The sequence below is a fragment of the Schistocerca cancellata genome, chromosome 8, assembly GCF_023864275.1.
Source record: "Schistocerca cancellata isolate TAMUIC-IGC-003103 chromosome 8, iqSchCanc2.1, whole genome shotgun sequence".
In the NCBI taxonomy this organism is placed as follows: domain Eukaryota; kingdom Metazoa; phylum Arthropoda; class Insecta; order Orthoptera; family Acrididae; genus Schistocerca; species Schistocerca cancellata.
In genome coordinates, this window is record NC_064633.1 from 285,512,181 (window position 1) to 285,533,347 (window position 21,167).

The following is a 21,167-nucleotide window of genomic DNA, read 5'->3' on the forward strand; positions in this document are numbered from 1 at the left end:
TTTCTTAATGAAATACTCTGCACCCTTCTGGTTGCACAGCATGAAAATGTAGTTACACAGCATGAAAGTCAGTTATCAACAAGATCTCTGATACCATAATATTTGAGCTTCACTAGAGGTTTACTGCAAACAGCACAAACAGAAATTTAAATCTTGTATAATGTTATTTTTGATTTGGAAAAAAAGGGATTTGAAATACAAATTAACATTGACTAAATACCTTTTTCTCCAAGTACCTTGAAGAAGTAGGTAGGCACTGAAACTGGTCAATAATTATTAGCATCTGTTTTAATAACTTTAATAACTTTCTTGTAAAGTAGTGTGACAGTAGCATAATTCACTCTGTCTGGAAATATACCCTGTGATAGTGACGTGTTACATTTATGATTGAATACATGTCACACAAGTGAAAAATAGTATTCTCATCACTGCTGTCTCTCTGCCATCTGACAGTGAGGTTGGTGCCTTGCAATGTTCACTTCTGACATCTCCTCTGGCAGCTGGTAATAATCACCAGAAGGCTATCAGGTGGGCCTGCCTGCTGCCATAAAGCTGCAGGTAAAACCCAGCTTTGGGGCGACTGCAAGACATTTTGAATCATACTGTGCTGAAGTCTCTGTCTTGCACCTACTTTTGTGACCTTGCTGCCTACTGGGTTTCCACTGGACTAGATTCTTGATTGTGTTTATGATGTGCCCTTTTGGACAGGAAGTGTGAACTATAAAGTGATTACAGTGTTTTTTGGGGCAAGCAGAGCTTAGAGTAATTGACATTTGCCTACATATATGAGTTATTGCTTCTTGCATACATTTTATTACATTATCCCTAGAACTGTCTGTGCTAATCTTCTGAGCTACTTCAAATAAGTGATTATAAAGTATTAGGAATGAAAATGCACACAATACTGGTGTAATATTCTACAATATTTATTGTTTTCTTTTATAAACCTGTTTCAGGCTGTTACAACATCATCAGGTACAAAGATAAATATGTGTGTCTGTGAAATTTTTGTAGTATCAAAAATTTTAAACTAGTCCATGTACAGTTCATTATTTAATATGTCACATATTTTATGCAAGTTCAGTAGTTTTTCCATTGCATTTTCACTGAAATAATTCCTCTCTTCTTAGTCTTAAATTGAATATTAACACTGTCACCTTTGGAAACACACTGGAATGCTCTGCAGATGCACTAGTTTAAAATCTTTGATCCTACAAACATTCCATAGCCACAGCCAAAAACTGGTTTGTAAAAAAAAGTAATGAATATTGTAGAATACTAGAACAGTGTCATGTGTTTTTTCATTTATAATATATAAAATATCTACCAAGAACCAACAGAACAGTGAATCAATGCGATAATTAGATATATTGTTCACCTGACTGCTATCTTAAGTACTGTTTTCATCAGTAATATTTTCACCAGTAAACGTTCCATCAATGAAGCTTTTTTTGGAAACTCTTCATGCAACAGCCTTGTTTCATGCAAGGTGAAATGGTATTTAATGAGCCACAAGGATCAATATCCCATTGGTTTAGACAATCCTGTGCAGAACGGGGTCTGTGTCGGAATATCGTATTTCAGTGCTAATAACTCAATCAAAATTGTTTGCCTACTTTCTGTTTCGGCCACAAAAGGTTGTGCAAATGAGGCAAATCATGTTTTTGCCTTTGCCACTCTATTAAATACATTTAGCACCACACTGATCCCAATCCCTTTTCTTTTGTAAAAATGGGTAAGAAGAAGAATCTGTCTGCTCTTTTTGTTTAAAATGAAGTACTTGAGAAATCAAGTCAGGCCTGTCATAGAATGCCTAGCTGGCAAACAAGTTGCTCTCTATCTTAGGGCCACTTCGGATTGGTGGTTGTAGTAATAATCAAATCCGTACTGCCATATTTTCTACCATAGCAAAATGCACCCCGAGCACCTCGGCCATATACCTGGGGGCACTGGTAAATGTGGAAGGGAGAATCACCATTCTACACAAGTTTTTAGTATCAAAATCTTGCTGTAAAACAATTATAAGGTGATGCAATTTTTCCACATGTAATTGTCTCTGATGATTGCAGATGAATAGAATTTTAATTTTTGGATACACATCTACTAAAAATTGGCCTTAAAATCAATGTCAATAACTATGTTTTTTTCTCACATAGTTGGATTAAAAAAATGTAGAACAGCACTGTAGAAATTTTTTGTTAAAATTCGGAGCACCTGTGCATGGATCAACATTATACACAGTAAAATTGTAGCTGTTGTCACCTTGATAAAACATTCTAGGATACTGTAATGAGTTATAAGCTTGATGTATTTCATTGATTATCTGAAGACAATTATCATGAGTACATAACACCAAGTCTCTCCTATCACAGCTCTGGTCTACTAGTTGGTGCATTATAGTGACTCAGGTGAGGTCCTCTTGGTCTTTTTTTAGCTGTAATTACTTGTAATTATCAAACAATGGAAACTCAGAGGTATGAATATCAACAATGTAGGCTCTGGATTTGGTGGAAAGTTGAGTCAAAACATCCCCATAACACTGTTGTTAACCTTTCCATCAAAATCCTCAGCTCCACAGAAGTTTCAGCCTATTCAAACACCTCACCTTTGGCTCTACACACAAATTTAACCATGTTGAGCTTGTCAAAGACCTATTCCCCTTCTCCCAATTCCTGCAACGCAAACAATTCTTTGCCGCCAATCCCTCCAACCAAAACCGCTCTAATTCCAACACTGAATTCTGCCTCTTCTAGTTCCTACTACCATCCGACCGTGATTCTCCACTCTCCTGCCTGACCATCCACTGGTCACCTACTAGGAATTTCCTATCTCCAACTTAGCTTCCTCATCCTTCCCCAAGTCCCTTCATCAGAACACAAACCTTTCAGTAGAAGAAAGAACAGCCATACACAAACTCAAAACAAATCATTACTTAATCATCCTATCAGCAGAAAACATTTCCACTGCAGTTGATGTTAATGACAACGACTACTTGGCAGAAGGCCTCTGCCAACTATCTGACTCATTCACTTTTAAAGTCTGCCAGAGTGATCCCATCCCAGAAGTCCAACACAACCTCCAGCCCCTGCTTGAAGTCTCAGGCTCTTCCCAGAACATCTCCTAGGAATCACTTTCACTCATCAATGCTACAACACCCCACACACCCACGTTCTACATGCTTCCCAAAATCCACAAACCCAACAATCCTGGACACTCCATTGTGGCTGGTCATTGTGCCCACACTGAAAGAATTCAGCCCTATTGCCTGTAATCCAGCCTCCCATATTAAAGACACCAACCACTTCCTTCACTGACTCTTCACGATCCCTACACCTTTACCACCTGGATCCCTATTCATCACAGTTGACACCATCTCCCTATACACCAACAACCCTCATGCCAATGGTCTTACTGCTATTGAACACTACCTTTCCCAATGGCCTTCAGGCTCCAAATCCACTACCTCATTCCTCATATTCCTTACTTATTTTATCCTAACCCACAACTGCTTTTCATTTGAAGGGAAGACATATAAACAAATCTGTGGCACAGCCATGGGCACCTGCATGACATCCTCTTATGCCAATATTTTTATGTGCCATCTAGAAGAGATCTTCCTAGCCTCCCAAAACACCAAACTCCTAGTCTGGTTCAGATACTTCAGTGATATCTTCATGATCTGGACCCTGGGCCAAGACACCCCGTTTTCATTCCTTCAAAACCTCAATGCCTTCTCTCACATCTGCTTCACATTGCCCCCTCAATCCAGTGTTCCACCTTTCTAGGCATTGAGCTCCTCCTCCCTGATGGCTCCATCTGCACCTCTGTTCACATTAAATCTGCCAACCACCAAAAGTACCTGCATTTTGACAGCTGTCATCCCTTTCACAACAAAAAATACCTCCCATACAACCTGGCCACCAAGGGAGTATGCTGAGTGTCCCACCAAGGCCTTCACAGACAGGCATTATTTCCCAGACCTATGCCACAAACAGATCTCCCATGCCATTTCCCCTCACACCCTCAATCCTCCCACCACCCCCAAGAACCAGCCACAAAGGAGTGTTCCCTTCATCACCCACTACACCCTGGACAGGAGTGATTGAAACATGTCCTTTGCCAGGGCTTTGGTTACCTATCATCATGCCCTGAAATGAGGGACAGACTGCCCTAGATACTTCCCACACCTCCTAAAGTGGTGTTCGATTGCCCAACCAACCTCCACAATATCCTAATCATTCCTTATGCAACTCCTAGTCCAAACCCCTTGCCACAAGGATCATTTCCCTGTAGAAGGTCCAGGTGCAAAACCTGCCCAAACCACCCACCCGCCACTTCCTACTCCAGTCTTGTCACAGGTTTACTCTACCTAATCAGGAGATGGACCACCTGTGGAAGTAGCCACATCTTTTATCAGCTCTGCTGCAATCATTGCACAGCTTTCTATATTGGGATGACTACCAACCACTTGCCCAGCAGGATGAATGGTCACCACCAAACTGTGGCCAAGAGCAAAGCAGACCCCATCTGCCACAACATGTAGCTGAAAATAATACATTTAATTTCAATGGCTGCTTCACTACCCTAGCCATTTGGATCCTTACCTCCACCACCAGCTTTTCTTAACTGTGCACATAGGAGTTATCCTTACAACACATTCTATGCTCCCCAACCCTCCACTCAAAAGTTTTCACCCACTCTGTTCTATCATCTCCTTCTCATTCTCATCTTCCTCTCTGTTCATTTGCAGCCCTCTGCCAATGAATCTGCCCATATTTCTCCACTCCTCTTCCTTTTTGCTCCTTTTTTCCCCACCTCCCTGCCCCACAACCTCCTGATGCTGCACCTGTTGGCAGTCTAGTCCCTGTACTCTCCACCAGACAGTGTTCATCTCCCTCCCCACCCATACACTACTGTCCCTCCCCCTTCCCTGCCACCTCTAAATTGTTGCTTGCATCACATAAGATAGTTGCATTCCAGCCCGAGATGCTGGAGTTGGCGGTCGTGTGTGCGTGACGTGTGCTTGCTTGTGTGTGTGAATGCTGTGTGCCTCTCTTTTATTGATGAAGACTGTGGCCAAAGACTTTATGTAGGTGTCTTTTAAATGTGCTTATCTTCAACCTGACATGTATTCTTTATGGTAAGAATCTTGTAATTGTTGCACTCATCATTTGGAGCTGGTTGAAGTGCCACGGTAAAGCTCTTGACATATAGTTTTACACGATGTAGCACAATTTGCAGGCTTCTCAGCAAACCTGAGTTTAAACTTGTAATATGCTGTTGCCCAATATTTGCCTAGTCATGGTAATTAGCCAAAAAAATAAACTTCAAAAACCTTGGAACATCTACTGGCAGAAAAGAGCCAATCAGGTGATACATGTGGCCCTGCAACTCAAAAGTAGACATGAACAACCCTTCAGTGGTATGATTCACTCCAAAAGAAGTCATTTGGAAAGCCCTATTGTAGGCCCTTAAGTTCTCCAAGAAGTACTTCAACAGCACAAGCACATGTTCTCCATTTAACAACTGTGTTGAACAATTCTCTCATTGCTCTCCTTATGCTCATTTTGCTTCCTTCAACTTTTGTTCATCAGCTAAGTTTTTACTTATCTTGAATCTGAGATGAAGTGCTCTTTGTTTACTTAGCACTTTTCTAACATGGCTATTAAACCATGGTGGATGTTTCCCATCCCTTAAAACATTACTCCCAACATACTTGCCTAGGGAATATTGAATGATACATTTGAATTTTTTCCATTTGTTCTCCACATCTTCATCCTCATCACTGAATATTTTATGCCGACTGCTGAGATATTTTGAAATTTTTATCCTGTCACCTTGCTGAGCAAATATATCTACCTACCTTTCTTAACATTCATTATGGGACCTGTTGCCATAGATGCGGTCACAGCCTTATGATCACTGATAACTTCCTCTACGTTAACTGAGTCTAAGTTTAGGTCTCTTTATTGCCAAGAGGTTTAAGACGTTACCCTCAAAAGTTGGTTCTCTAACTGTCTGCTCAAGGTAATTTTCAGACAAGACATCCAGAACAATGCCATATGATCTCCTTTTTCTACATCTACATCTACATCTACATCTACATCCGTACTCCGCAAGCCACCTGACGGTGTGTGGCCGAGGGCACCTTGAGTACCTCTATCGGTTCTCCCTTCTATTCCAGTCTCGTATTGTTCGTGAAAAGAAGGATTGTTGGTATGCCTCTGTGTGGGCTCTAATCTCTCTGATTTTATCCTCATGGCCTCTTCGCAAGATATACGTAGGAGGGAGCAATATACTGCTTGACTCTTCGGTGAAGGTATGTTCTCGAAACTTTGACAAAAGCCCGTACCGAGCTACTGAGCGTCTCTCCTGCAGAGTCTTCCACTGGAGTTTATCTATCATCTCCGTAACACTTTCGCAATTACTAAATGATCCTGTAACGAAGCGCGCTGCTCTCCGTTGGATCTTCTCTATCTCTTCTATCAACCCTATCTGGTACGGATACCACACTGCTGAGCAGTATTCAAGCAGTGGGCGAACAAGCGTACTGTAACCTACTTCCTTTGTTTTCGGATTGCATTTCCTTAGGATTCTTCCAATGAATCTCAGTCTGGCATCTGCTTTACCGACGATCAACATTATATGATCATTCCATTTTAAATCACTCCTAATGCGTACTCCCAGATAATTTATGGTATTAACTGCTTCCAGTTGCTGACCTGCTATTTTGTAGCTAAATGATAAAGGATCTATCTTTCTGTGTATTCGCAGCACATTACACTTGTCTACATTGAGATTCAATTGCCATTCCCTGAACCATGCGTCAATTCGCTGCAGATCCTCCTGCATTTCAGTACAATTTTCCATTGTTACAATCTCTTGATACACCACAGCATCATCTGCAAAAAGCCTCAGTGAACTTCCGATGTCATCCACCAGGTCATTTATGTATATTGTGAATAGCAACGGTCCTATGACACTCCCCTGCGGCACACCTGAAATCACTCTTACTTCGGAAGACTTCTCTCCATTGAGAATGACATGCTGCGTCCTGTTATCTAGGAACTCCTCAATCCAATCACACAATTGGTCTGATAGTCCATATGCTCTTACTTTGTTCATTAAATGACTGTGGGGAACTGTATTGAACGCCTTGCGGAAGTCAAGAAACACGGCATCTACCTGTGAACCCGTGTCTATGGCCCTCTGAGTCTCATGGATGAATAGCGCAAGCTGGGTTTCATATGACCGTTTTTTTCGAAACCCATGCTGATTCCTACAGAGTAGATTTCTAGTCTCCAGAAAAGTCATTATACTCGAACACAATACGTGTTCCAAAATTCTACAACTGATCGACATTAGAGATATAGGTCTATAGTTCTGCACATCTGTTCGACGTCCCTTCTTGAAAACGGGGATGACCTGTGCCCTTTTCCAATTCTTTGGAACGCTACGCTCTTCTAGAGACCTATGGTACATCGCTGCAAGAAGGGGGGCAAGTTCCTTCGCGGACTCTGTGTAAAATTGAACTGGTATCCCATCAGGTCCAGAGGCCTTTCCTCTTTTGAGCGATTTTAATTGTTTCTCTATCCCTCTGTCGTCTATTTCGATATCTACCATTTTGTCATCTGTGCGACAATCTAGAGAAGGAACTACAGTGCAATCTTCCTCTGTGAAACAACTTTGGAAAAAGACATTTAGTATTTCAGCCTTTAGTCTGTCATCCTCTGTTTCAGTACCATTTTGGTCACAGAGTGTCTGGACATTTTGTTTTGATCCACCTACCACTTTGACATAAGACCAAAATTTCTTAGGATTTTCTGCCAAGTCAGTACATAGAACTTTACTTCCGAATTCATTGAACGTCTCTCGCATAGCCCTCCTCACACTACATTTCACTTCGCGTAATTTTTGTTTGTCTGCAAGGCTTTGGCTATGTTTACGTTTGCTGTGAAGTTCCCTTTGCTTCTGCAGCAGTTTTCTAACTCGGTTGTTGTACCACGGTGGCTCTTTTCCATCTCTTACGATCTTGCTTGGCACATACTCATCTAACGCATTATTTACGACGGTTTTGAACTTTGTCCACTGATCCTCAACACTATCTGTACTTGAGACAAAACTTTTGTGTTGAGCCAACAGGTACTCTGAAATCTGCTTTTTGTCACTTTTTCTAAACAGAAAAATCTTCCTACCCTTTTTAATATTCCTATTTATGGCTGAAATCATCGATGCCGTAACCGCTTTATGATCCCTGATTCCCTGTTCTGCGTTAACTTTTTCAAATAGTTCGGGTCTGTTTGTCACCAGAAGGTCTAATATCTTATCGCCACGAGTCGGTTCTCTGTTTAACTGCTCAAGGTAGTTTTCAGATAAAGCACTTAAAAAAATTTCACTGGATTCTTTGTCCCTGCCACCCGTTATGAACGTTTGAGTCTCCCAGTCTATATCTGGCAAATTAAAATCTCCACCCAGAACTATAACATGGTGGGGAAATCTACGCGAAATATTTTCCAAATTATCCATCAGGTGCTCAGCCACAACAGCTGCTGAGCCAGGGGGCCTATAGAGACATCCAATTACCATGTCTGAGCCTGCTTTAACCGTGACCTTCACCCAAATCATTTCACATTTCGGATCTATGTCAATTTTCTTCGATACTATTGCACTTCTTATCGCTATAAACACGCCTCCACCTTCACTGTCCAGCCTGTCTCTGCGGTATACATTCCAATCTGAGTTTAGGATTTCATTACTGTTTACGTCTGGTTTCAGCCAACTTTCTGTCCCTAGTACTATATGGGCGTTGTGACCATTTATTAATGAGAGCAGTTCTGGGACCTTTCTGTAGACGCTCCTGCAGTTTACTATTAGCACATTAATATTGTTATTCCCTGTTGCATTTTGCCTACTCCTACCTTGCCGTGTCTAAGGAGGCGTCTTGTCGGGCCTAGGGAGGGGATTCTCTAACCTGAAAAACCCCCACGTGCACTCCACACGTACTCCGCTATCCTTGTAGCTGCTTCCGGCGTGTAGTGCATGCCTGACCTATTCAGGGGGACCCTACATTTCTCCACCCGATAGCGGAGGTTGAGAAATTTGCACCCCAGATCTCCGCAGAATCGTCTGAGCCTCTGGTTTAAGCCTTCCACTCGGCTCCAAACCAGAGGACCGCGATCAGTTCTGGGAACGATACTACAAATAGTTAGCTCTGATTTCACCCCGCAAGCGAGGCTTTCCGCCTTCACCAATTCCGCCAACCGCCTGTACGAACTGAGGATGACCTCTGAACCCAGACGGCAGGAGTCATTGGTGCCAACATGAGCAACAATTTGCAGTCCGGTGCACCCAGTGCTCTCTATTGCCACCGGTAGGGCCTCCTCCACATCTTGGATGAGATCCCCCGGCAGCAGACAGAGTGAACACTGGCCTTCTTCCCCGACCTTCCCGCTATTTCCCTAAGGGGCTCCATCACCTGCCAAACGTTGGAGCTCCCAATAACTAATAAACCCCTCCCCCCGTGTGCCTGCTCGGACCTTGCTGAAGGAGCAGCCACATGTCCACTCACAGGCAGAGCGGGCGATGCTACACGGCCAGTCTCCACATTGACCCTCCGCCTCGTGCGCCGCAAACGCCGCTGAGCCCGCCACTCTCCTTGGGGAGAGGGTGGCCCAACCGTGCCCAGTACCCGCGAAGATCTCTCGACAGCAGGGACAGTGGGTGAAGCATGTAACACCTGGGGTGTACCTTGCAATGCACCAGACTCCCCACTGCCGCTACACTCTGAGGTAGCAGCCTGAAGACGGCTGACCGCGGCCATCAACACGCTCAGCTGTTCGCGAACAGTGGCCAGCTCCTCCTGCGTCCGTACACAGCAGTCACACATCCTATCCATCCTAAGGAATAAATTTACTGAAGAGAGTTAATCAACCTTTAACTAGACTGCTAATTCACTAAAGGCGGCTGTTTATTCACTAAACTGTGGTTGCTAGCCACTTCTTGTAGAAAACAATGAAAATAGCACTACCTGTCTCTGGACTGTATTGAAAACAAACACTAGCACTACTGGCACTATGGTTGACTAAATGGACTCTCTCTGACTGTATTCAAAACAAACACGAAATCTATGGAACTATTAATAGCACCCGACAATTAAAGCTTCCTAAAAGCAAATACACACGGAAGAGGAAGTGACAAGTAAGAAAAATACAGTCAATACTTAAATTAAGGTAGCTCGCTGCACAGCAGACGTGAAGCAGACGGCAGTTACGACGACACTGACTCTACTGGCACTATGGCTGACTAAAGGGACTCTCTCTGACTGTATTCAAAACAAACACGAAATCTATGGAACACTATTAATAGCACCTGACAATTAAAGCTTCCTAAAAGCAAATACACACTGGTACCAGTTTTGATGGCATAACATTCTCAATCTATACCTGGCTAATTGAAGTCACCCCCTATTACAATGGCATGCTCAGGAAAATTACTGATGTTATTCTGCAAGCTCTCCCTGAAGCACTCTACAACTACAGATCCTGACCCAGGTGGTCTATAAAAGAATCCAATCACCATTTTTGACTGTTCTTTCATACTCAATTTCGCCCAGATTAATTCAAATTTGGAATCCGTGATAACCTTGCTAGATTTTATCAAATTTTCTACTGCAATAAACATGCCACCACCATTGGTGCCTAACCTATCCTTATGATAGTCTGAAATTAGGATTTCATTGTCATTGACATCTGGCTTCAACCAGCTTTCTGTTCCCAATACTATCTGTACATTATAACCTTCATTAAGCGATACTAATTCTGGGACCTTTCCTTGGATGCTCCTGCAGTATACTAAAACCATATTAATCTTTTCTATCTCTGATCTGTGAGGACCAACATTCTCTGAGGTTTCTATGGCTGATTTAATAGGTAAACCATGTTTGCTCCAAAGGGAGTGGTCCTCTAACCTAAAAAAGCCAATTATGCACACCACATGTACTCCATTACCCTAGTAGCCACTTCCTGCATGTAGTGCACGTCTGACCTATTAAGGGAAACCCTACAATTCTGCACCCGATAGTGGAGGTCAAGAAATTCACATACGATACTGTCACAGAGCCATCTGAGTCTCTGGTTTAGACCTTCCATTCTGCTCCAAACCAGAAGACCATGATCAACCCGGGGTGCAATGCTACAAACAGACAGCTTAGCGTGCACTCCGCGTGCATTGCTAGTTCCCTTCACCAAATCAGTCAGCCACTGAACAGAGCAGAGGATGGCCTCAGAACCCAAGCAACAGGCATCATTTGTGCTGACATGTGCTACTACATGCAGCCGGTTGCACCCAGTTGCGCTTGATAGTTGCTGGCAGGGCCTCCTCCACATCTCGGGTGAGACCTCCTGGCAAACATACCGAATGCACACTGGAATTCTTTATCACCTTGCCTGCTATCTCCCTGAGGAACTCTATCACCCACCTGACATTGGAGCTCCCAATGACTAGCATACCCACCCTCTGTGGTTGTCCCGACGGGGCAGGAAAATCAACTGCTGGCCCAACAGGAGAGTCATCCCGTGCTGGCTCAGAGTTATCGTCAACACTGGGAAGCACATCGTACCTGTTGCTAAGACATAGGGAGCCAGCTGCATGGCCAGCTCCCCCTTTTGCCTTCCACCAGTGACATGTGAACCCACCACTGTCTGCCACCCACTCTGGAGTGAGGACGGACTGGTCAGATTTTACATATCAGAAGCTGCAGTGACACCAAGGCCACCAGCGGATTCCAGTGACACCAAAGGTGTCACAGGTCTTGTTACTGATGCTCTGACATCACCCCAACTTCAAGCATTAGCTAGAAGCTTGTCGACAGTAGCAAACGCAGCTTCAAGCTGTTTACAGACAGCAGCCAACTCTCCTTGTGTCCGCTCAGAACAAGCACAGTTTCTAGCCATATCATACTGTGTGTAAAATAGATATGAAGTCTCACATGATGCTACTGAGTTTGAAAATATACCAAAGGAGAATAAAGTAAAACTAAAAGTTGGTGTGCAGATTTATCAATGAACTCTGAGACCACAAGCTATTAAACAGAAATAAATTTCTCTACACAGAAAATTTACACTAGGTAGCCACCCTACACAAAGATGTGCACAAGACTTATGCAAAAACAAAAGCTACAATTAATTTTCTAACCACCAGTCTACACATTAAAATACACATGTACAGTTCACTTTTTTGCAGAAGCACATGAACAAAAAGGAAAGACTGAATTAATTTCCAGTTTATCATACAAGTGCTGCTGCTGTTGCTCTGCTGCACGTCTCTCGGCTCGGCAGCAGTTGTGACCGGGCTAGAACAGGTGGTGATGGGGGAATGTATGGGACAGGTCTTACATCTAGGTCTATTACAGGGATATGAGCCATGAGGTAAGAGTTTGAGAGCAGGGGACAAATATATTGTGTAGATCCAGTGGATGGTGGAATACCTTTGTGGAAGGGATAGTGGACAGGACATTTCTCATTTCAGGGCATGATGAAAGGTACTTGAAACCTGGTGGAGAATATAATTCAGTTGCACCAGGTCTGGGTGGTGAGACTTTGGGAGGTGGTGGGAGACTGTAAAGATAAGGCACAGGAGATTTGTTTTTGTACAAGGTTGGAAGGATAATTATGGTCTGTGTAGGCTTCAATCAGACCCTTGATATATTTCAAGATGGACTGTTTGTCACTGTAGGTGCAACAACCATGAGTGGCTAGGCTGTGTGGAAGGGATTTGTTGGTATGGAATGGATGGCAGCTGTCAAAGTGGAGATATTGCTGGTGGTTAGTATGTTTAATATGGACAGAGGTACTGATGTAGCCATCTTTGAGAAGGAGGTCAACATCTAGGAAGATGGCTTGTTGGGTTGAGTAGGACCAGGTGAAGCAAATGGGTGAGAAGCTCCTGAGGTTCTGGAGAAATGTGGATAGGGTGTCCTCACCTAAATCCAGATCATCAATGAATCTGCACCAGGTGAGGGTTTAGTATTCTGGATGTTTAGGAAGGATCCCTCTGGATGGCCCATGATTATATTAGCATAGGATGGTGCCATGCAGTTGCCCATAGCCATACCCCAGATTTGTTTGTAGGTAATGCCTTCAAAGGAGAATTGTGAGTGGGGATATAGTTGGTCATGGCAACTAGGAAGGAGGTTGTTGGTTTAGAATACATTGGCCATTGGGAAAGGTAGTGTTCAATAGCAGTAAGGCCATAGGCATTAGGGATGTTAGTGTAAAGGGAGATGTCATTAATAGTGACAAGCAGGGCATCATGTGGTAAAAGTACAGGAACTGTGGAGAGTCAGTGGAGGAAATGGTTGGAATCTTTTATGTAGGAGTGTAGATTCCAGATAATAGATTGCAGGTGTTGGTCTATGAAAGCAGATATTCTCTCAGTGGGAACAAAGTAACAGGCCATAATGGGGCGACCTGGATGGTTGGGTTAATGGACTTTAGGAAGCAAGTAGAAGATAGGAATGTGGGGAATGGTAGGGGTGAGCAGAGAGATGGAATCTGGGCAGAGGTTCTAGGATGGGTCTAAATCTAGAAAACTTCACAGAGTTCAACAGTACCTCACCATTCTGCAAAATCTACACCCATTGTCCAATGATGAAGATGTTATGTCCACCTCAAAACAGGTCAGTTAAGTGCCATTACCTAATTGTGCTCATCCGATCACATCCAGCATTATTGACAGTGTCTCCATAACCGGGTTGTCCATTGATTGCTATGCCCTTAGCCACCACTTCCATCCCATCCAGTCTCAGACTATTTGTACCCTCTGTGATGGGACTATTTGTACCCTCTGTGATGGGACAGTTCATAACATCAACACCACCCCCAGCCCATCGGTCTGCCATTGCCGACCTCACCTGCCTCCGCACAGACTCAAAGCAGCAAAGGCCACCGTGGAAGAACTCACGGCCATCCAACAGTGTCTGGGCTTATGCTATCAAGGTAATCATCAAAAAGGCGATTGTGTGGTGACTGTTGGTACCTCAATGCCCAGCATATAATAGACAGCTACCCTGTACTGAACTTACAACACTTCACACACAAACTTGGGGTGCCAGTATATTCAGTGTTGTTGACTGTGAAAGGGGCAATTTACAGATACCTATGGATGACGATAATATACAAAAAACTGCAATAATCAGACCATTCGATCTTTTTGAGTTTTAGTTATGGCATATGGACTAAAAAATGTGGTCCACACTTGGCAGAGATTTATTGACAGCCTCCTATTTAATATGTTCTTCTGCTTTTATCTGGAGTGTCTTAACATACGGATGTGAACCGTGGACTCTGGGAAAGGCTGAGAATAAGAGACTGGAAGCAATGGAAATGTGGATATGGAGAAGAATGACTAAAACAAGCTGGGTAGATAGAAAAAGTAATGAACAGGTCTTAAGAGAAGTGAATGAGAACAGAATGCTGCTAAATTATATAGGAAGAAGAAAATAAAAATAATAGGGCACATAATGAGACACAACCTGTTCCTAGAGAATGTATTTGAATGAAAAGTTTTAGGGAAAAAAACCAAGAGGCAGGCCAAGAGCAACATATTTTAATAATATCAAAGAAGATATGGGGATAAAATTGTATGAAGAATTGAAGAGGGCTGACAATGGAGAGAGGGTCATGGCTAAATTGACAAGGCATAGCCTTTAGTTTATGATGATCTGCTATGCTTACCTAGGTGATGTGATAATTTTCTTGCAGCCTCCCAATGAACATGAGATTTATTTACACACTGTGTTAGACAAGTTAGCAGCACATGGCATAATCAATACCATTATATGCCAACTACAGCAATCACATGTTACCTTCATTGGATATTTGGTTGACACTTCAGGGATATACCCCATGCTGGAGAAAAATCGGAACAAATCTGCCTCCTCCTCCCCCCCCTCCCCCCCTCCCTCAGACAACCACAAACTACAACACTACAACATTTACTCAGAGTCATCAGTTATCAGGTTTTACAGGCATCATCTCCCCTCCCACACACTGCTGAAACTCTCTTGCTTCTGACCTAGCCACTGCATGGCAATAACACCACCAATGAACAACACCTGATGTGTATGCTTGAAAGATTAAATCTAATCTCACACAGGCTGTCATCCTTGCCGTTCTGTTGTGGGATGTATACCTTGTGATCACTGCAGATGCCAGCGATCACGCAATTGATGTGGTTCTGCAAGAATAGATCACCAGTGCAACAAAACACTGCATTTCTTCTCTCAAAAGCAAACTGATACTCAGTAGAAGTGGCTGACTCTTGATAGTGAGCTCCTGGCCATCTACAAGGCAGTCCACTATTTCCAGGATGACACTGAAGGATGCCCTCTAATCATTTACATTGACCACTAGCCTCTCTGAGATGCGATCAGAAACCCTTGTGTTAACACCACACCAAGCCATGCTTCCCACTGTGACCTGGTTTTCGAATTTACCAGTGACATCAGACATGTCTGTGTTTGGAAAATATAGTCATGGACTACCTGTTTCATTTATTGGTCACATCTACTCAGCTGGACTTTGATCTACTCACTGATCCTCAGGCCACAGATCCTGACCTACAACTACTCACTAGAAGAAACACTGGGCTACAACTACAGCACACACTGCCAGGACCCATCAAACCTGTTTGGTGTGATGTGACATGTTTGACTTGCTGCACAATCTTGCACATCTTGATGTATGTCCCACCCTCAAATTAGTCATGGAACTCTTCATCTGTCCCAGTGTTAGGCATGATTGCACTGCATGGACCAGGGCCTGCATCCCTTGTCAACTTCTCAACAGGCAAAGCTTGGACTTTACAATCACCCCCCCCCCCCCCCCCCCCCGCCCTCATCCAAAAGGGGGATTTTCAACACGTTCACATTTATTTAGTCAGGCCAATCCCTGAGTCACGGGGATAACTGATCGTACAACACATTGGGTTGAGGCCAACCTGTTACCGAACATTCCAACTGACACAATCGCCAAGGCCTTTGTTTGCATCTGGATTGACAGGTTCAGCTGTCCTACATTGCTGATGACAGGCGAAAGCTGAAAATTTGAGTCTTTCTTGTTCAACGAACTGCACCAACTTTTTGGGTGCCATCATTTTCCCCACAACTGCTTATCCCACCCTGTCAAATGACCTAATGAACTGATGGCACAACATGCTCAGGGCACCATTAATCTGCCACTCACAGTCATGGACCAGTGCCCCACATGGGTACTTCCGGGAATTAGGACTGCTTTTAAAGAAGATTTGAGTGCCTTGCTTGCTGAGGTCTATATGGTCAGCTGCTCCGTTTGTCACTCAAGGTGTAGACACACTGGATGTTAAGTTGCTGGAACTAGTGCAGCATGCAAGTGAGCATGTATGCAACATTTGTGTGCCATTGCCTACCCATTGTGCAAAGCCTACGAGGTTTGTTCATAAGAACTTAAACACCTGCTCTCATGCTATGCTGTGCACAGGTGCATCAAACTGGCTTTGCACCCCCACTACAGTGGCCAACACCACTTAGTCAAGCAGGACACCTACACATTTGACATTATCATCTTAGGAAAGACCATTGCAGTGCCCTTAAACAGACTGAGGCCTGCGTGGACTTTAGCTGACTCCTTGCATACGTGCCCTGCAAGGGCAACTCCACAGCAGACAGACAATTACTACAGGTACAACTAAATATGAGTGACTTTCTGCCAGAAGATATTGACATCACCATTCATGGCTCACTGTTAGTCATCTCTGCCCCAGTATAGTCTCCAGGTCAATCAAACATGCCACACCCCTGCCCTCCTTCATCAATACGGTAGGTTTAACATCTTGCTTCATGACGGATGGAGCCCCCATCATCACCAACCCTGTATATGCTGTTCTCACAGCTGATGCTGAGGATGATGCAGCCTCTACTACCACCATTCCAGCTTTAGTCATCATGCTGGGTACGATGCCTACTCCTCCATTGTGATGATGATGTCACACCTCCTGCTGCCTCACGAGTCACAGACCATCAAATCATCTACACTGCACTGCTGTCCCCTTATCCTCAGCCTTCAGTAGCTCCTCTCACTTTGTGCTTCGGCTATGCACTGCACCCACCAGCACAACTTGTCAATTATGACATTTCAGCAATTTACGCCTCCACCACACTGACATTCCACTGGTGCACATAGCTTTCTACCACATACTCTGCACTATGGTGGGGGGCCTCTGTGGGGAGGTAGCTATGTGGAGTTGCCCAGAACAATCTCACTGCCCTGAGGTAGCTCAACTAACCTCTATGGACCTGCAGTTTGTTCGCTCTGATCAATGATTGTGACAACATTCTTTGTATCTTGTAGGGCAATAAAATATATTTGTATGAAATGGTAGACCTGTTAGTTGTTATTATATGTAACTACTATCTTAAGTACCATACTTCTTACACCTTCAAGCCTTCAAGGGGGCCATGTATTATAACTTCTAATTCCATCCTATTTTGTATGTGTGAAATGTTCATGAAATAACTCTGTAAGTTATTCACCTCTGCTATTACTTTAAATTTACACATTTATGTGAGTGTACCAACACCTGAAACAACATATCTAATCACTGGACTAATTTTGTTCATATTTTATTTTTGCACTTAGGACTTTTGTTACACCTTGTGAGTTTTGTCTTTCACTGTCTGGCTCTCATAAGGTACAGATGCCATTCTGCTGTGCTCATTGTAAAGATTATTATTACATGATAATCAGATTTTATTAATACAGTAGGAAGTTAAATTTATTCTGCCTTTTTTTCTAACAAATGCCATGGCATTTTTATACGGTTTTTAATTTGTATTTTGTGTTTGCAGTGGATTGCAGCTGGAACAGAGGCATTGATAGCACCATGTTAGTGGACATTAATGACAAACACTTTTCATATTCAGTCATTACTTTTAATTGCATCTTATGCTATACATCCCTGAGATACATGGACCACTCATTTTATTTGTATCTTGCAGGATTTTCAACTGAGCTATGCAAAGACTGATTCGATCATTTGTCTGCTAACAATGATGTCATCATGTGGCCTACACCAGTTGGGCACAGGTCCCACAAAAATATAAAAGTTTCTGATGGTGGTTAATTCCCTTATATGTTGCATTCTCAGCTGCACATCTAACTTGTTATGAATCATTGACTGTATTACTGTGCTGAGCCATACATATTGCAGGCAATAATACACGCAACCACCATCTCATGACACATATCCTTTTTTCTGAATTTATATTAAATAATTGAAATTACTGTTTTTAACCTATTTAAGGGTACCAAAATGTCAATATGTATCCATAATTATTAACAGGTACTTCAAGAATAAACCAAAAAGATATGCTACATTATTGAATAAGAAACAAATTAAAGCAGTGATATGAATGAGACTGAATTCCTGTAAAATTGCTGTGACAGAAGTGGTGACATATTCCACCAAATGTAATGATAATTTCCTAAGAGTGACTGTAAACATTGGAGGTAAATAACAATAGATGGACTGATGTTCATACTTCATATACCACTGTCAGGCCCTATGGAGGTTAATCCACCCACTTTCTCAGACAGAAATCCTGTGTTACTACAGGTATGTGTACAAAATTACAGCAGTAATAGCTAATAAATTAAGCATATGTTCTCTATGTTATAGACTTACTTGTAAATACTTAACTAAGAAACTATGTGATATCTCTCATAACTATGAAATAGTTCACAGATGAATTGCTGGACATTAGCACCAATGGGTACAATTTTTTGGCAGGTGACCACAATGCCTTCATCAAATGTGCTGACAAACTGTTCATCAGTGATCCTGTCAACGGCAATGTGATCACTTGCCAAAATTTTGTGCCTGTTGGTCACTGACTATTTCATCAAGAATAATATTGGTAGAAGTTGAAGAATCACATATACACAACAGAATAAAATGTAAATCACTACCTGTTAATAAATACAGTATTAACAAATAAAACATGTTACTTTTACAATAGATGGAATGGTCATAGTTTTTTCCTTGCTATATGCCACTTGTTATTCTCATGAACAGAAGGTGAAAATGTACTACCTGCCACAGCTAGAGATTCCCTCAGCTGAAAAACAGAAGAAAATTCTGGAGAAAATAGGTCAACTATAGAATTGAATAGAAATGTTACCTGGAAACTTACAGTAAAAGACACAGAAGAAAAAGGAGAGAGGAATATTAACAATGTTGGTTTGAATCCATTCCATTGATTTGATGTACATGAAGTTTTTGATAAATAATGTTACCCTAAATTTTCTCTTGGCATTGAACTCCTGCAGTCGCTTCACTGTGCTGATTAGATGCTTGTAACCACCAGATTCGCCTTGCACCCAAGGATGATTAAGTGCTTCTTCTGCTGAGAGACGACTCGATGGATCCACATGAAGAAGCTGCAACATATATTGTGACATCAGTATGTGTTTTAATCATATTTGTTAAGTCATGTTTATATTTCATGTTCTTGTGAAATGTTTCTTTCAGACCAGTGTGACACAGTTTCACCATTATTTTTTAAACTGAAGACACCAAGTATGCTGAGACACATTTACGTCATGAACAACTTAGAACATACACTCCTGGAAATTGAAATAAGAACACCGTGAATTCATTGTCCCAGGAAGGGGAAACTTTATTGACACATTCCTGGGGTCAGATAAATCACATGATCACACTGACAGAACCACAGGCACATAGACACAGGCAACAGAGCATGCACAATGTCGGCACTATTACAGTGTATATCCACCTTTCGCAGCAATGCAGGCTGCTATTCTCCCATGGAGACGATCGTAGAGATGCTGGATGTAGTCCTGTGGAATGGCTTGCCATGCCATTTCCACCTGGCGCCTCAGTTGGACCAGCGTTCGTGCTGGACGTGCAGACCGCGTGAGACGACGCTTCATCCAGTCCCAAACATGCTCAATGGGGGACAGATCCGGAGATCTTGCTGGCCAGGGTAGTTGACTTACACCTTCTAGAGCACGTTGGGTGGCACGGGATACATGCGGACGTGCATTGTCCTGTTGGAACAGCAAGTTCCCTTGCCGGTCTAGGAATGGTAGAACGATGGGTTCGATGACAGTGCACTATTCAGTGTCCCCTCGACGATCACCAGTGGTGTACGGCCAGTGTAGGAGATCGCTCCCCACACCATGATGCCGGGTGTTGGCCCTGTGTGCCTCGGTCGTATGCAGTCCTGATTGTGGCGCTCACCTGCACGGTGCCAAACACACATACGACCATCATTGGCACCAAGGCAGGAGCGACTCTCATCGCTGAAGACGACACGTCTCCATTCGTCCCTCCATTCACGCCTGTCGCGACACTACTGGAGGCAGGCTGCACGATGTTGGGGCGTGAGCGGAAGACGGCCTAACGGTGTGCGGGACCGTAGCCCAGCTTCATGGAGACGGTTGCGAATGGTCCTCGCCGATACCCCAGGAGCAACAGTGTCCCTAATTTGCTGGGAAGTGGCGGTGCGGTCCCCTACGGCACTGCGTAGGATCCTACGGTCTTGGCGTGCATCCATGCATCACTGCGGTCCGGTCCCAGGTCGACGGGCACGTGCACCTTCCGCCGACCACTGGCGACAACATCGATGTACTGTGGAGACCTCACGCCCCACGTGTTGAGCAATTCGGCGGTATGTGCACCCGGCCTCCCGCATGCCCACTATACGCCCTCGCTCAAAGTCCGTCAACTGCACATACGGTTCACGTCCGCGCTGTCGCGGCATGCTACCAGTGTTAAAGACTGCGATGGAGCTCCGTATGCCACGGCAAACTGGCTGACATTGACGGCGGCAGTGCACAAATGCTGCGCAGCTAGCGCCATTCGACGGCCAACACCGCGGTTCCTGGTGTGTCCGCTGTGCCATGCGTGTGATCATTGCTTGTACAGCCCTCTCGCAGTGTCCAGAGCAAGTATGGTGGGTCTGACACACTGGTGTCAATGTGTTCTTTTTTCCATTTCCAGGAGTGTATTTTTACTAAGTATGTTAGAAATTTTTGTTTTACTTGATGGTTTCTACATCTACATCCACATCTACATCCATACTCCGCAAGCCACCTGACGGTGTGTGGCGG

The 21,167-nt window shown here is 43.5% G+C and overlaps 1 protein-coding gene across 1 annotated transcript in view; it reads right to left on the reverse strand.

Moving 5' to 3' along the window:
* The window catches only part of LOC126094675 (calcium/calmodulin-dependent protein kinase type IV-like), a 606,666-nt gene that overhangs the window by 14,294 nt on the left and 571,205 nt on the right, over window positions 1-21,167 (reverse strand). Inside the window, exon 9 of the mRNA XM_049909186.1 lies at window positions 19,329-19,472. Coding sequence (XP_049765143.1) covers window positions 19,329-19,472 — 144 coding nt within the window. The remainder of the gene's footprint in view (window positions 1-19,328; window positions 19,473-21,167) is intronic.